General features: G+C 38.3%; 1 protein-coding gene and 1 long non-coding RNA gene across 6 annotated transcripts in view; one reads left to right on the forward strand and one right to left on the reverse strand.

Annotated features, from left to right (window-relative positions):
- The window catches only part of KHDRBS2 (KH RNA binding domain containing, signal transduction associated 2), a 572,210-nt gene that overhangs the window by 353,539 nt on the left and 201,682 nt on the right, over window positions 1-16,989 (reverse strand). Inside the window, exon 1 of one of the 5 annotated variants that reach the window (XM_073336335.1) lies at window positions 11,580-11,796. The exons of the other annotated variants lie outside the window; for them this stretch is intronic. Within the exon in view, the coding sequence (XP_073192436.1) occupies window positions 11,580-11,621 (42 nt within the window). The 5' untranslated portion in view covers window positions 11,622-11,796. Of the gene's footprint in view, window positions 1-11,579; window positions 11,797-16,989 lie in introns of those variants that run through there. 5 annotated transcript variants of the gene reach the window in all.
- The window catches only part of LOC140908680 (uncharacterized), a 32,848-nt gene that overhangs the window by 14,281 nt on the left and 1,578 nt on the right, over window positions 1-16,989 (forward strand). The window contains exon 2 of the long non-coding RNA XR_012157951.1: window positions 11,641-11,856. This is a non-coding gene — a long non-coding RNA (uncharacterized lncRNA). The remainder of the gene's footprint in view (window positions 1-11,640; window positions 11,857-16,989) is intronic.

Below are 16,989 nucleotides of genomic sequence, written 5' to 3' on the forward strand. Positions count from 1 at the left end.
AAAACATTTTATTTAGAACCAATTCTACTTACACTTTATATAATGCATTTTCTATATACTTCCTGCCAATTTTGTATTACTGAGGACATGCATGAAACTTTGATCTTATTCCTTTAGATCTTAGTTTCCGGTACTACTTCAACAATTGCAATAACAAAATCTATAGTTTTAACAATTTTTCATGAGGCACTGACTGCTCTTTAATGACAAACTGTTCAGTAAGGCCTTAGTGTTTCTTATGAGGCTCTGTGCATCTTGAACTCATGCACTTTCCCTAGCATCTCCCTAGCCCTGAAAGTCATAGAATCATAGAATATCAGGGTTGGAAGGGACCCTAGGAGGTCATCTAGTCCAACCCCCGGCTCAAAGCAGAACCAGTCCCCAGCTAAATCATCCTCAATCATAAGTCAAAACACATAACCATACAGTGAAATCCTACTGGGTTACAAATTCTGGCTGGTGCTGAGCACTTGCAACTCCAATTGAATTCAAATAGGACATTTGCCTGAGTAAGGGCACAAGATTTGACCAGCAAAGTCAAGATTGCTTTAACAGAATTTTTAAAAAATAATATTTCATATATGTGTGAAGTCTATAAAGTAAATATATAAATAAGAAAAACGGAACATTAAACTTTAGCAAATTACATACAATAGAGTGCAGTACAAAATAAGAGAAAGTGGGAAAATCTCATGGTGGATCTATTGCTATTGTCTATGAGGTGAAATGTGCCTTTGCTATATTGCCATAAACAGGAATGACCCTAGATATTTTTCCAGCAAGGATAGAAAATGTTTTTGCCCTCCCCGCGTTGCCCTGAAGCAGCCGAGTGAAATAGGAGCATGGTGCCCCCTGGAAGCTGGTACCCAGGGTGAATCCATCTGCTTGCTCGTCCCTAGAACCAGCCCTGGCCATAGGCCCCAGCTAAGGGACAGCTCATAGTTGCATTGCCCCAGGAGCAGATGCAGAACTAGACTGTGTTGCAGTCTGGTCCCTAGTTCCCCTACTTGCTTTGGGGAAAAAGCACCAACCCTACACCTTGAAAAGATTGTTTCCACCAGTGTGCTGGCTCAGCTATGCTGGACAGCATATGGCATGGGTGAATACTGCCACTCCCCTCCCTTCCTGACTACTCACTGCCCACTTGTGTATGATGGGAAGTGGTGGACCCAGGCAGGCTGCTTTCCCCACACCCTACATTTGCAATACCAGTGCAGGAGACAAAGGGGATTCCTTACATCCAGTTATTTACGGCATGCTCCAACTGGAACGACAGTATAAAAGGGAGCAGCTCAGCTCAGTCTGTCCTGACCAGGAAGTAGAGTGGACATGAATTGCAGTCTCCTGCCTGGGAGCTGTCGGAGCCCCAGACCATGGAGGCCAGGCCTGCTGATACCCAGGTGAATACCCCACTGTCTGTGGAAGCCCACAACGGGAAGGAGTTGTGAACTTCACCTGCCAACTGCCTCAGGGAACAGAGGAACTGTGGGCTACGGAGCAGGAAGACAGACATTGATCCAGTTGCAGTACTGGGAACAGAGGTAGCATGTTTCAGAAGTATCCCTGCTGACCCAGTGGCAGATACACTTGCCGCTGATAGGGCCCTGGGTTAGGACCCAGTGGAGTAGGAGTGCCCTGGTCACTCTATCTTAGACGCCACTCGTAGTGGTGGCCCCACCCTCTTTGGCCACTACGCCATACTGCCATACGCTCAAGGGTGGTCCTAGTAACTCTGGCTGCTAGGCCATACTGCCCTGCACAGAAGGGCGATCCTCCTGACTTAGCCATTGTGTTATACTGAGCTACAGGGCCTCAGGACAAAGGTAGGCTACTAGGCTATACTTCATTGCACGGAAGGGTGATCCTACTGGCTCTGGATGCTAGGCCTTTCTGACCTGCATGGTAGGGCTGTCCTATTGACACTGGCCATTTGGCCATGATGTCCTGAATCTAAGGACAGCCTCTCTGACCATTAGGTCATACCACCCTGGTGAGAAGAGTGGTTATTTGGCCTTGGCTATAGGATGATAACACCCCCAATGGGTAATGGGGTATACCTGCTCTGTAACAATTTTTTAATTTGGCAGATTGATTGCTTAAAGTTATGCACTAATTGCCATTTGGATTAACTGCCAAATTGGATTACCAAAGCAGAAATTTTTTTTACCTCATTTGAGTGCAAAAGGATTTGAAAAACAGGGTGGGTTGCAGTTTGGTGGTTGGTGGCATGCCTTCTATACATGACATAGCTGTGCTTTAGTTAAGCCTGAGATGAGGCAGATACAACAATGATTCCAGGTCAATCCTGGAAGAATTCCAGGAAGAACGAAGGAAGATTCCAGGAAGAACGAAGCATATTGTACATGACAAATGAGTGGGAGAACATGAGATGGAGCCAAAATGGCTAGGCACCCTATAGATGGAGATGAAAACATTGTGCCGGAAAGAAGACTTGCCACATAAACATCAATAATAGCCATAAAATGAAGTAAAAAGGCTGCTGCTCTAATACTGTGCAATGATGCCATAGCATTTTTCACTCGCAACTCTTTCTTTCAGAGAACAGGATTTGGCTCTCTTTGTAGAATAGGATTATAGAGTTTATCTCTAAAATGACATTACTAAATGCCTCAATTACATTTACTAACAAACCTATTTTTAACTTAATATTTACTTCAGTTTGAGAATACTGCATTCAGCAGTTTTATGTACAGAAAGCAATCCAGTAACAGAGTGTGAAGGGGTCTGTAGACCCTGCCTGCACCGGAAGGACAATACATTAAAGGTGTGATTTTTTTAGAGCTGGTTTCAACAGAAATTGCACATGTTCAGCATCTCTAAAAAAATTATAATTTAGAATTGTTTCCCTAAACAAGAGACCAATCACGAGGTATAGTCTCTCACTGTAGGGATGCTGTGAGGGATGACACATGTTCCATCCAGGGATGACTGGTTTTGTCCTTAGGATACAACTAATTAAATTGGGAGAGGCCAGTCACTCAGCGTGGAAGGAAAGACTCTCCCAGAAAACAAGAAAGATTTTTTCACACTCCTAACCAAAATGGCTATGCGGGGAAAACTTTTAAGTGTGGCCCAGCCTTGAGTGGCTCCATAATCAGGATAATGATTAATAGCTTGTAGCTCAAAATGTTCCTCTCCAGTTTTCCTCATACATTGCAGGGGGGGAAATAACCTATGAAGGTAATATTCTACAATGAATCCATTGATATAAACAAGCACACACATAAACATTCTGAGCATTTACAGTAAACTATTTCTCCTGAATACATTGCAATGTGCTCTACCTTCTAAATCTATACCCCAGTTGTGTAAGTGTACATTTAGACGTGTGCTAGCGAGGCTAAAGCTAGCATGCTAAAAACAGCAGTGTGCATGCTATGGCTCTGGCTGGAGCTCAGGCTCTCAAGCCTATGGCTCTCAAGCCTTGCATTTGTCAGTCTACAGATTTTGTGGGCATTGGAACACATGTTAAAAGAAACTTCCTTTTAAAAAAAATGTTCAAAGCGATTGGCAAAATGTATCTCTTTTTAACGAAATTGGGCGCAAAGTGAGAATTCACTATGAAGCAGCCAATATGCTTTGCAAGCTCACCAGAATGTTTCCGATAGTTTACTTTCAATAAAACATGTCTTACTTTTTAACCAGGTAGATTAAATTGCAGCAGAGTGACCAAAACAAGACAGAATATTCTGTTACTTATCTCCAAGATGAAAAACAAGGTATTTTTGACACGTATATGTATTTAGCAATGTTAGCACTTTAAAAATATATGGGTATATAATAAATGACCTTGCATTGAGGTGAGAATATACAATGCTATAACCTGCAACAAAATAGCATTCAGTAAATAACACTGATTTGCACTGTCATAGCTGTGGCTTCCCCATTCAAAATTCCCCACAATAACTATTCCATGTGAAATGTATTTCTATATTCTTCTAATTAATCTCCTTCCAAAAAATCACCATCAGAACCATCATGTGTTTTCATCATTAGAGTCAGATGAAAAACTGCCCTGTTAAAGTGGATTATTTTACTTAAATGTCACACAACATCAATCTCTTTAATCTTCATTTTAAGCATCTGGATTCACAGATATTTGCCTCAGATAACAATCTTTAATCTTTTAATCCTTCATGTCTTTTCTTATAAAACATAATGACATCCCATATTTTGCCAATATTTGTGCTTATGTCAGGGAACTGGTATATGCAAGTATAGTTTCCACTGCGACTTGTTAAATGGTTGTAGATGCGGAGTTTGAATCCTGCCCATTCCTATTCTTACATTTATGCCTATTTCAAGTTTAGAAAAGTGTTCAGATTAAAGGAAGCATAACCTGCTTTTTAGTCTGATTGTATCCCTTTGGCAAATCTAAGACAGATAAATTCCACTGACTCAAGTGAACCATGTGCCAGGTTATGCAAACTCCTATATTAGTCCTTACTCACTGTGACAGATCTCGGGATAGTCATGGCTGTGAGTTACCTTGTTACCCCCTACATCTAGCAAGAGGGAGTCTAGCTCATGGTGGCTGGACATAAGCTCCCTAACAACACCAGCCTTTCAGCCAATCAAGCACTCAGCTCTGGGCTATGCCAGCCCTTTCTTTGCTTTGCAGGTTAATAATAGGTGTGCTCCAGCCCCCAAGTCCACTTGAAGCATTCACCTGTGATGTGAAGACCATGGCTACTCACAGGAATCCCAGATCCTCTGCTCCCAAAGGAGCAATGCACCACAGTATACCAGTTTTACCTTAAATCACCACTCTTCTATAACACACAGGACTTGTGAGCACTTATAATGAAACAAAAGAAGGTTTGTTACAAGAAAGAATCAAGATTCCCCTAGAAACAAGAGAAACAGCTGTTTATAATACAAAACAAGCTCATAAAATGAGAACTAGGAACTACACTTATTAATAGTTACCTTTTCTATCTAATAAAGTAGATTCCCCCCACTCAAAGTTCAGTCTTTTGCAGAGCTGGCTGGCTTCTCAGGAGCTAATCTTTTATGAAACACCCCTGCTCAACAAGATGTCTCCTCAGTTAATGGACACAGAGGGTCTTTCTCTACCCTGTGATATGATGAATCAGTTTTTTGTCTTTATTCCCAGACAGGGCAATCATCTGTCTCTTATAATGTAACATTATGTAACCTCCAAGTTGTTTTGATGTTTATAGGTTATCTTTGATATTATCCCATCATAGATTCTCAAGACAAAATAAACCAAATATATCATACATATTAATATGTAACTTTAAATATTATATAACTTTTATGCAGATCATCTGTAAATTAGAGATAAGCAAATTCCAAGAGATACAGGCTTGCTATTTATCTGCAAAGTCTAACGAATCTAGAACATTAATATAATCTGAAAACATTGTAACATTGCAGTGTAAATACCATCATATTATGACTCCAGCTCAGTAAAGCCTGTATTCCATGAATGAAAATAAAATAGCAGAAGATCTTCCTATTGGCAAAAATAGTGCCAAATAATGAAGAGTCCTCTGCTCTAGGATGCCAAGCTGATGAGCAAGCAATGTCACCACAGAATTACCCAAGGAGCCCGTCACTGGAGTGGAGAGAAGAGTACCAGCTACATAAAAATGTAAGAATGGTCATACTGGGTCAAACTAATGGTCCACCTAGCCCAGTATCCTGTTTTTCTACAGTGGCCAGTGGCAGATGTTTCAGAGAGAATGAACAGAAAAACATCCACTGGCAATGAGTTCCGCAGATTGACTTTGTTGTGTAAAGAGGTACTTGCTTGTTTTGTTTTACACTAACTGACCGTTAATTTCATTGGGTGACCTCTGGTTCTTCTGCTATGTGAAGAGGTAAAAAACACTTCCTTATTCACTTTCCCCACACCATTCATGATTTTATAGACTTCAATCATATCCCACCTACCCTTAGTCCTCTCTTTTCCAAGCTGAACAGTCCCTGTCTTTTTAATTATCTTCATATGGAAGCTGTTCCATATCCCATATGGTTTTTGTTGCCCTTCTTTTTACTTTTTCTAATATATATTTTTGGAAATGGGACTGTCATAAATATAAAGGGAAGGATAACCACCTTTCTATATACAGAACTGTAAAATCCCTCCTGGCCGGAGGCAAAACCCTTTCACCTGTAAAGGGTTAAGAAGCTAAGATAACCTCGCTGGCACCTGACCAAAATGACCAATGAGGAGACAAGATACTTTCAAAGCTGGTGGGGTGGGGTGGGGGGCAAAGGGTCTTTCTGTCTGTGTGATGCTTTTGCCGGGACCAGGTCAGGAATGCTCTTCAGAACTTCTGTTAAGTTAATAAGTAATCTAGCTAGAAATGCGTTATATTTCCTTTTGTTAAATGGCTGGTAAAATAGTTTGTGCTGAATGGAATGTATATTCCTGTTTTTGTGTCTTTTTGTAACTTAAGGTTTTGCCTAGAGGGATTCTCTATGTTTTTAAATCTGATTACCCTGTAAGGTATTTACCATCCTGATTTTACTGAGGTGATTCTTTTACTTTTTCTTTCATTAAAATTCTTCTTTTAAGATCCTGATTGCTTTTTCATTGTTCTTAAGATCCAAGGGTTTGCGTCTCTGTTCACCTATGCAAATTGGTGAGGATTTTTATCAAGCCTTCCCAAGAAAGGGGGTGTAGGGCTTGGGGGGATATTTTAGGGGGAAGACGTCTCAAGTGGGCTCTTTCCCTGTTCTTTGTTTAACATGCTTGTTGGTGACAGCATAGGGTGCAAGGACAAGGCAAAGTTCAGAGTGGGGAAGGAACCTTGACAGGGACAAACAGAACTGCATGCTGTATTCAAGGTGTGGGGGTACCACAGATTCATATACTGGCATTATGATATTTACTGCCTCATTATCTATCCCTTTCCTAATGGTTCCTATCATTCTCTTCGCTTTTTTGACTGCCACTGCAGATTGAGCAAATGTTTTCAGAGAATTATCCACAATGATTCCAAGATCTCTTTCTTGAGTAGTAACAGCTGATTTAGACCCCATCATTTTGTATGTGCAGTTGGGATTATGTTTTCTAATGTGCATTACTTTGCGTTTATCAACACTGAATTTCATCAGCTATTTTGATGTCCAGTTACCCAGTTTGTGAGATCCCTTCATAACTCTTGGCAGTCAGCATTTGTTCTTAACTATCTTGAGTAACTTTGAATTGACTGGACACTTTGCCACCTCACTGTTTACCCTCTGTACCAGACCTCTTAAGAATATGTTAAATAGTGCTGTCTCAGTACTGATCCTTGGGGGATCCTGCTATTTACCTCTCCCCACTGTTAAAATTAACCATTTATTCCCACCCTTTGTTTCCTATTTTTTAGCCACTTACTGATCCATGAGAGGACCTTCATTCTTATCTGATGACTGCTTAATTTGCTTCAGAGACTTTAGTGAGGGACCTTGTGAAAAGCTTTCTGAAAACCCAAGTGTCATATTTTGTTGACACCCTCAAAGAAGTTGTAATAGATTGGTGAGCCATGATTTCCCTTTACAAAAGCCATGTTGACTCTTCTCCAATGTAATGTGTTCGTCTATGTGTTTGATAAGTCTGATCTTAACTTGGCTAGTACTGAAGTTAGGCTTACCAGCCTATAATTGCCAGGATTGCTTCTGGAGCCTTTTTTAAAAAATGGTGCCACGTTATCTATCCTCTAGTCATCTGGTGGAGAGGCTGATTTAAACGATAGGTTAAATACCACAGTTAGTCATTCTGCAATTTCATATTTGAGTTCCTTCAGAGCTCTTAGATGAATAGTATCTGGTTCTGGTGACCTATTACTATTTATTTTATCAATTTGTTCCAAAACCTCCTCTATCAACATCTCAATCTGGAGCAGTTCCCCAGAGTTGTCACATAAAAAGAATGACTCAGATGTGGGAATCTCCCTCACATCCTCCGCAGTAAAGACCAATGCAAAGAATTAATTTAGCTTCTCTACAACAGCCTTGTCTTCCTCGGATTTTTTTTAGCACCTTGATCATCCACTGGCCTCACTAATTGTTGGGTAGGCTTTCACCTTGTGATGGACTTAAAATATTTTTTGCTATTAGTTTTTGTGTCTTTAAGTAATTGGTCTTCAAATTCTGTTTTGCCCTGCCTAATTACACTTTTACTCTTGACTTGCCAGAGTTTATGCTCTTTCTAGTTTGCTCCGTAGGGTTTGACTTCTCATTTTTAAAAATGTCTTTTTGTCTCCTACTGCCTCTTTTATTCTGCTGTTTCACAATGGTGGGATTTTTCAGTCCTCTTACTTTTTTTTTTAATTTGCTGTGTACATTTAGTTTGAGCCTCTATTATGTTTCTTTTTTAAAAATCCATGCAGTTTGCAGGCATTTCCTGACTGTTCCTTTTAATTTCCCTTTATCTTAATTCCTCATTTTTGTGTAGTTTTCCTTTTTGACATTAAATGCTACTGTGGTGGTTTTCTTTAGTAATTTTGCCCTTACAAGGATGTTAAATTTAATTATATGATGGTTGACATAACTGAGTGGTTCAGCTATAGTCACCGCTTGAACCAGATCCTGTGCACACTTAGGAATAAATCAAGTTCTTTGCCCTTGTGGATTCCAGGACTAGCTGCTCCAGGGAGCAGTCATTAATGGTGTCTAGAAATTTTATCTCTGCATCCCATGCTGAGGTGACATGTACCCAGTCAACATGGGGATAGTTGAAATCCCCCATTATTATTGGGTTTTCTCTTTTTGTATCCTCTTTAATCTCCCTGAGCATTTCACAATCACTGTCACCACCCTGGTCAGGCAGTCGGTAGTATATTCCTACTGCTATACTCTTAATATTCTGGCCTGGAATTTCTATCTATAGGGATTCCATGGTACAGTTTGGTTCATTTAAGATTTTTACTATATTTAACTTTCTTTCACATATAGTGCCACTCTCCCAGCAACACAGGCTACTCTGTCATTCCTATATGTTTTGTGCCATGGTATTACCGTGTCCCATTCATTATCAATTTTTGCCCAAGTGGGAAGCAGCCTGGTAGCTTATGTTCTAAGGACAGTGCAGCGTCTTTTTGTTTGGCATTGTGACATCATGATGATGTGTCACAAACTTCATCATGTTGTGATATAAAATTCTCATAGTGTGATACAGCTTCATGATATTGAGATGTTATAGTCTGATGAACATATTTGCAATAGTTTTATTTAGATTGGCAGTTCAAACAGAGCTGGTTTGACAAAGTACTTCCCTCTACTCACCTAAAACCCAACCCTCTGGTCACCATGCTTACTGAAATCAAGAATGTCTGAAAAAGCATTTAATTTTACAACATCCAGTGGTGTGTAGCATGATTATCAATGAGATGTAACTCATGTTACAGCCAGTAATTACGTGTCATAGTCAAACAGACAACATGTCACACTTCACTTTGAGTTATGACATAAAATGCTGCATCCTTTTCATGTTAGGCATAAACAATTTCCATTCTGGTGCTTTCTCTCAGACATAGTGGTCTGAAACAGATAAAATGAAAAAATATTTCAGGAATGTGCTTAGATTATATTCAGAGATTCAAATGTGAGGACCTGATATTGTTTGGTTTTGGGGGATGACTCTATAAAAGATTAGACTTTCCATATGTGCACCTTTTCCAATCTCTGACAGTAATTGCATGAGATATTTTTCATTTAAATCCAGATTACCATATCTGAAAGATGGATGTAATCACATTTACTGTGTATAGGCAGTGGAGGAAGTTAATGGACATTGCTTATTTCACCATGCATATAGAATACAATGAACAAACATTTCCCTCACATGCTTCGTTTAGCTAGTAGGAGAAATGAATTGGTTGGAGAGCTAATACTATCCCACTTTTGGTCAAGCCATGACTCATTTTGCAGATCATTATGCAAAGACATGCCGAGGTAGTTGTTCTAACACATTTTTGGGGTGTAATGCTCTTCCAGACCTATCGCTCTGCATTCAGGCACTATTCAACTTACAAACTACATTATTCTATTTTGGTGGTACAAACAAGAGTATCTGAGTTCAAAATTGGGTCATTCCTGTTTCTTCTTGGTTTGCTCATTAGAAATCCAAAGGTAAAAATATTTTATGAGTATCTGACAAAAATTATCTAAAAAGTTACTATTTTTCTTTTTCTTTCTAAATATGATTTCCAAGAATAGTAATGCAGGTAAACTCAGCAGCCTCCAAGTTCCTTACATTCCTGCCCAGCGTATACAATACATAATTGAATTGAAATAAATGATTCATTACCAAAATGGCTTTTTTTAAAGCTAGTAATACTATTTCCCATGTTTCATTATTACTTTCCCATTAAGAAGCATTATGTGTATTCAGCACAAAACCCATTCAACATAACTGGGTGGAGGGGTTGGGGAAGTGGATGTAAGTTTTTTTCATTTTTATCTATTTAATATACATCTTGTTATTTACCTTATCATTATAAGCTTCTGAGACATAATCATAAGCCTTCAGCTTCAGCTAGCTGGAAAATTCCTTAGTGATAATTTTTCTGGAAGGTTGCTACACTGTGATGAATAACTGATTATTACCAATACAAAAGCAGACTAATTTGTTCTTATATAATATAACAGGAGAGAGGAAAATGAACAGTTTCAACCAAAAGATAATAACTGGTTTAAAATTGTTTATAGCAGGGGATTTACAACAGGTATGCCAGAAAAATGACAAGAAATGTGTTAAATGACATAATTACTCTTACTTTGTATAATCTTAGCCCACTGTATACCCTAATGTTCTGGAAGAATATGTGCCATTAAAGAAGAAAAATGCATTTAATGTACTCTGCATTTCTACTTCTGTTCATGAAAAAGGTTTTTAAGTGCTTTGATGCAAAATGCCAAATGACATACTTCAGAGACAATCAATATTTTTTTCATTTGCTACTAAATGTGAACATGCTTGTGTGTCATTGCTGCTAGATTTGCACATAGATAAATAAGTCTCTTTTATTTTAAAATTATCTCCATCTCAGAAACCTTTACTGTAATGTCTTATTTCTCTATAAGCAGAACACAGCCCCAGTTGACCTGCAAACTAAAGGTAATCAATGTGCCGGTGTCTCCTAGCAAAATTTAGTACAGCATATCTGAAAACAAATACTGTAAATCAGGGTCTAAGCAGCAGCGACAGTTTATTATTAACCATAAATATCTGTCCACTGTACATAAAATGGTTCCCTACAACTCAAATTTCTCTGTGGTGCTGGAAATTATAAACCAGAAAAGGAAAGCCTTATAGAATTTCACTAAGGAAAATATGTTGAGTTATTTTCTCTTAAAAGCAGGGTCCACTTTATCAGCTTTTTCATCTTATGCTGTATCATTAGCAATTTTAACACAATGAGCCAATTACTCTGAGCACCCACTTGTTTTTAAAATGAGCATGCTCAGCTAATCAGCTTAGTTTCCTTTTACTTATAACTGAAAATCTAATCTCATTATATACGAAAAAAATCGCTCCTGGACCACCTGTTAGGTAGAAGATCCAAGTTCCAATCACAGATGACATTTTTTTCACTTACCAGGACTGTAGGTGTCTCCGAGTTTCTGTAAATAAGTAACATTTGTGGCTTTGTTTTTCAGAACTGAAAATCCTTATCTACATTAATGGGAGCATCCTGCACCGATTTCTATACCAGATTTAACCAACATATGGCATGCAAAATACAGGCCAATGGTGGAGACCCAGTAAACCAAGGAGAGCTCCCAAAGAATTTGAAGTCTTCCTGGTAACCCTAATCCAGATCCAAGCAGTGTCATGTGGGTCTCTGGGAACAGAACTGAAGAGATAATTGGCAGGTATCCCCTTTTTACATGCTTGTCTAAAGATGAACAAAGGGAGCTACAGCTCATCAATAAGTCAAGAAACTGAACCTTTTCAGAATAGGTTATAGAGGTTGGATACTCAGCTGCAGCTGAACAGAGCCTGAAGATGAGGCGGTTGAGGAGGGATGTGCATTAGGGAGCCACAGCCAGTTCTCTGATCCTGTGTCACCTGATCTTGGCATGAGAAGGAGCTTTGTATTATGCTAGTGTAAAGTTTTCAAATTATAAATTACTCAAGTGGAGTATGAGCTGCACTCTGCCACACTATCCTAGCACACCAGGTAGTCTGGAATAGGATGTAGGATTGAGGCAGAAATCTCCATGAAGTTTTTTGGCAGAGATTTCTCTATAATTGTTCTGCCAAGGAATGGGGTTTGATACATGTAAAATGGTTCAGGGACCAGCCGCAAACTCTGCAGATACCCTGTGTATCTGCCAAATCACCTGGCGCTGAATAGCTAATTTTAATTTTACAAATACATATGGAGCCAAATAAAACTCTTAGTTATGCTAGCATAAATTCAAAGTAACTCTGTCAATTTCAGTGCAATTATTCAAGAGTCACAACAGTATAGGTGAGATCTGAATTTACCTCACATTTTTAAAATACCAGGATTTAAAACACATTTCACCCTATAATTAATCATTTTAATGGTGAGAAAGGATTATTATCTTTGATTCTTCCAGGTTTCTGGGCTGAGCTCAATAGGGACAGTTTTCTTTTAAAGGAAACATAAAATGAATTGGGGGGAGGGGAAGGAAGGAAGAAGCAAATAAAGGACAATAATTTAAGCAATATTCTAGTATAGGGAATGGTAACCATTTCTAAAATCAAATGTAATGTTAATTACAGTGGACTGTTCCCCTCTCCAAATGCTGATTGTCAAAATCAATGCTCTCCTTTTGTCCACAAATTATATCAGGCTTAGGAGAGACAGGCAAAGCTTTTAATTGCAGCTTCCAACTGTAAAGGCTTGAAAGAAGTAGCAAAGCTACAGCAAGATGCAAGGACATCCCTGAAGAGCTCTCACCTTTCCAGGATCCCCGAACTCCAAGAACTCCCTGGCGTCCTGATACAGTTTTCCATTGAACTACAAACAGATGGTAGCCAAGCAGATGTGCCTAGCACTTGAACTAAAATGAACAAAATGATGTTTTGAGAAACAAACAAAACAATCAAATAAATAGAGCAAAGGGGAAGAGGAGGTACAAATAAAGTAAGGCAGAAAGTAAGCAAAGATAAAGAACCAAAATAGAAAAAATATAATTTAATTAATAAAAATATTAAAATAGCACATTGCATAAGGATAGCATGGGGAATACAGACCATTTCATAACTCCAGAATGTTTTTGGTGGGTAAAATTACCAATTTTTGCTTAAATATATGCAAACAGAAGTCAAATCAACCTCTATAGCTATATTACTAGGAAGCTGCAAAGTACAAGAGTAGCTAAAATTTCTTAAGAGTGAGGTCTATTAAATTGGGAAGACCCATAATTGGGACCATTCAATATTAGACTGGACAAAATACTAGTAAAATGCATTGTGGGAAACATCTTGCAATGGCAGGGGGTAAGCCAGAAAACCTAATAGGTCTTTTACACCTGCAAAGAGTTTCAAAATGTGTAACTCAACTCCCCACCTTGAAGCAAGTGGGTGCAGCACTGCCTTCACCCTCACAATGAACTATACACAATATCTGAGCTGACACAAAGGATATTAATTTTTTTGCTAGTGTAAGCCAGCAGCAAATTAATATCCTCCTCTTCTGTGCCACACAGAGCCTGTAGAAATCTGTATGCTACCCATACATAGGTCTTGTGACTTTTGGTTCCTTAACGGAGGTAGTCGGAAAATGGAAAAAATGTTGGCAAATTTTAGTAATATATGGCAACTTTCAAAAATTTCTGATCAGCTCTATTCCTAAGGGGTCACCTTGATCTCTGTTGGATTCCTGAAATTATCTTCGTTCTAGAAGTCAGCTGCTGAAGCCTATAAAGATGCTCACTTGTTGAACTCCTTAGTTTTTACAGACCAGATATCCACCCACTCTTTGGTTGCTTTCGAAACCCAAGAACAAGATGTGTTTATGGTCTGTGATTTTAATTAGGTTTCATTTTGATGAGATTAATTGTGATCGTCTGAAAGCTCTATGAGGAATCTGCATTAATAGGCAAAACATAATTTTAAAATATATTTGATAGGTAAAGAAGAGATTTTCCTTTTTTCTTTTCTCCCATAATTCCTACACAGGATCAGTTAATCATGCTATGCACTTTATAAAAGAGAGAAAGAGGATTTTTGCCAATCTTCAAGCACTTTCATAAAACTGTAAAATGGGTGGGAAATCATTTTAAATAAAGATATTTGAAATAATTTGGATGGAGAAGGAAATAATTTAGACTTCCTCTCCCTGCCCCACCGGTCCTTCCTCCCAGATCAATGCCTCCTACATGATATCAAAACAAATACAAACAGCAGGTGCCAGAGCTAGGAGCAACCCGAGAAATTAAATTGCAATACATCACTAAACCCAGGGGGTATTTCATCCAAGTTCATTCCTTCTGAACTGATGAATGAATGCTAACAAAGATATATAATTTGTTTTTAAAAAACAGTTACTACACTAGAAGAATGCAAAATAGCCAGTGTTATATCTGTTTAAAAAACACACACACAAGCTAAGGTAAATCCCAGAAATTACATGGACCAGTAAATGTTAACTCTTTATAGTTTGAGAAAATTGTTGAATAGCATTATACAGTAACTAGATGATATATGATAGGAACAAACGAACATGATTTTGTGAAGGAAAAACATGCCTTTTTAAAATCTGTTGGATTAAATGAAAGATTCAAGGAAACGGGATAATTAACTTAATCTTTTTCAATGTGCTTGGTAAATTCTCTCTCAAGAGGCTATTAAGGAAACTTGGTAACCACAGAATGTGAGGTAAAATTCCCATCATTGACTGAAAAGAGGTCAAGAGCTAGGAAGAGATGAATAGCGACAATTCAGTGTGCAGAAAAGTCAATACCAAGGTGTTCCATAGCTAGACAAGGAACATTCTCCCTTCTGTTAGTCTTTGCATTCTTACACATAAAATCTTTGCACTCCCTTATTAAGAAGGGAGGGAAGAAATGTGCAATGGTAGTGCATGCTGCATCCTTCCAAAAGATGGCACCTCTTTCACTGTGGCCTTGAATTCTAAGGGACCACAGAGGTATTTTGGCCGAGTAGGTCAGGATGCCTCTGGGGACTCCCATAGCTATGAGGACCTTCTGCTAATGCGGGCTCAGCCTTAGAAACACAATATAATGCTTAACTGGGAAGATGAAGTAAACAGTAAGAATGCAAAAATATGCAGTTTCCACACAATTATTTAGTTAATCTAGATGAAGGTCAATTTTGACGAGCTACAGACCTAACACAAATGAGCAATACAATGGCAAATGGAATCCAGCATAGACAACTGCAAGATACCCCACAGCAGAAGGAATTACCGGTATATAAATGACTTATATACAATGATGAATCTAAAGGCTTGATTCTGAAATGGGCTGAGCCTTCTGAGATGTACTTACACCCCTTAGCTCCTACTCAACACTAAAGCTAAAGCCACTTCTAGCACCTCTCAGGGAGTGTTCATTATTTTGCATATTGAGTTCTAACATAGCTGTAGCATGTCAGAGAGAAAACATTATCTTTTGACATAAACAAAGCGTGGAAAATTTCAGACCTAACTGTGAATGTTCTGCAAAGTTTTGCAACCTAACTATAGCAGGCACTACTTTTCCAACCATAATATTAGCCCGGATTTGTAATTGTTATTATACCTTCACCATATCATCTTAGTCTAAAAAAATCTGCAATATCACATATTTTATTGAAAAATAGGCATTTCTGCTATTAGCAATTGCAGTTTTAACTGCACTGTTCATTTTAGTATTTTAAATTAACATCATCACAGGGATGGAGACAGAACAATGAAAGCATATATATTGTGAGGCTTTCTTACAATGTTAGTGTAGTTTTTAAGAAGGAAATTTTATTTTAGTAAGGAATCTTAATGGAGCAGTGTGTGTATTTACAACTATGATATCTTAAATTTATCAGAATATGTCTTATCTATTTCAAATAGAGCATATTGTATTAAATACCTTATTAAATTTAATCTATTATAGAAACATAACTTTCATGACAAATCAAATTACTATAAATGTTTGCCTTTCCTTTCTAATAAAGGTAGGTGGTTCACTGTATTTGAAAAAAAAAACTTCCACTCCACATATATTAATAATGGTAGAGGAAAGAAAACCCACAACTAACTAAATAGCAAGCAATGCCAGCACCCAAACAAACAGCTAATGGTTAGGAAATCAGGTAATCTATTAAGAAGTAGTACATCCCTGTTGCTTATTAATTGTGCTCTTTACTGCTGTACTGGAGACTAGGGTTAAATTCCCATTCCCAATCCCTAATCCAAAAACAATTGGTAGTGCTAAAAAGCCAGCATGCTCAGTGATCACTCAGCCAATTAAGGAGAAGCATTAACAGCTTCTGAAGGATATTTTCATCTTGATTTTCACAGATAAATGAATAGAGAGTTCAAAGGACAGCCTCGGTAGTAGTAGGTATAAAATGGGGGAAGAAAAGAGTTTCTCCTGGTATCTCAGACGAAGACAAAGGAATCTCACAGGGAAAGAAGTCAGTTAATAAATTACAGTGCAGGCTTGTCAGCTGCTAAACAAGTGGCATTATGGGGGGAAAAAACTGCTAGCATGATCCTCCTTCAAGGTGCTGAGTGCCCTCAAGTCCAACTTAAGATAATGTATGTTGCAGGAACACAATATTTTTAACAGCATTGAGCTCTTAGTCTGCAACTGCCCTTGGTCCCTGCCCCAAATAGCTTACAATCTAAGTTTAAGACAAGAGACAAGAGATAACAGGCGGATACAGACACACAGACTGGAGAGTACAAGGAAACAATCAGATCATATTGGTAATATGAGAGACAATGGTCTCAACACACTAGCAGCCTAACCTTTGTCAAATGTTTTGTAAGCATCATGGGAAAGGAGAGTTTTAAGGAGGGATTTGAAAGA

Source organism: Lepidochelys kempii, chromosome 3 (genome assembly GCF_965140265.1).
Source record: "Lepidochelys kempii isolate rLepKem1 chromosome 3, rLepKem1.hap2, whole genome shotgun sequence".
In the NCBI taxonomy this organism is placed as follows: Eukaryota; Metazoa; Chordata; order Testudines; family Cheloniidae; genus Lepidochelys; species Lepidochelys kempii.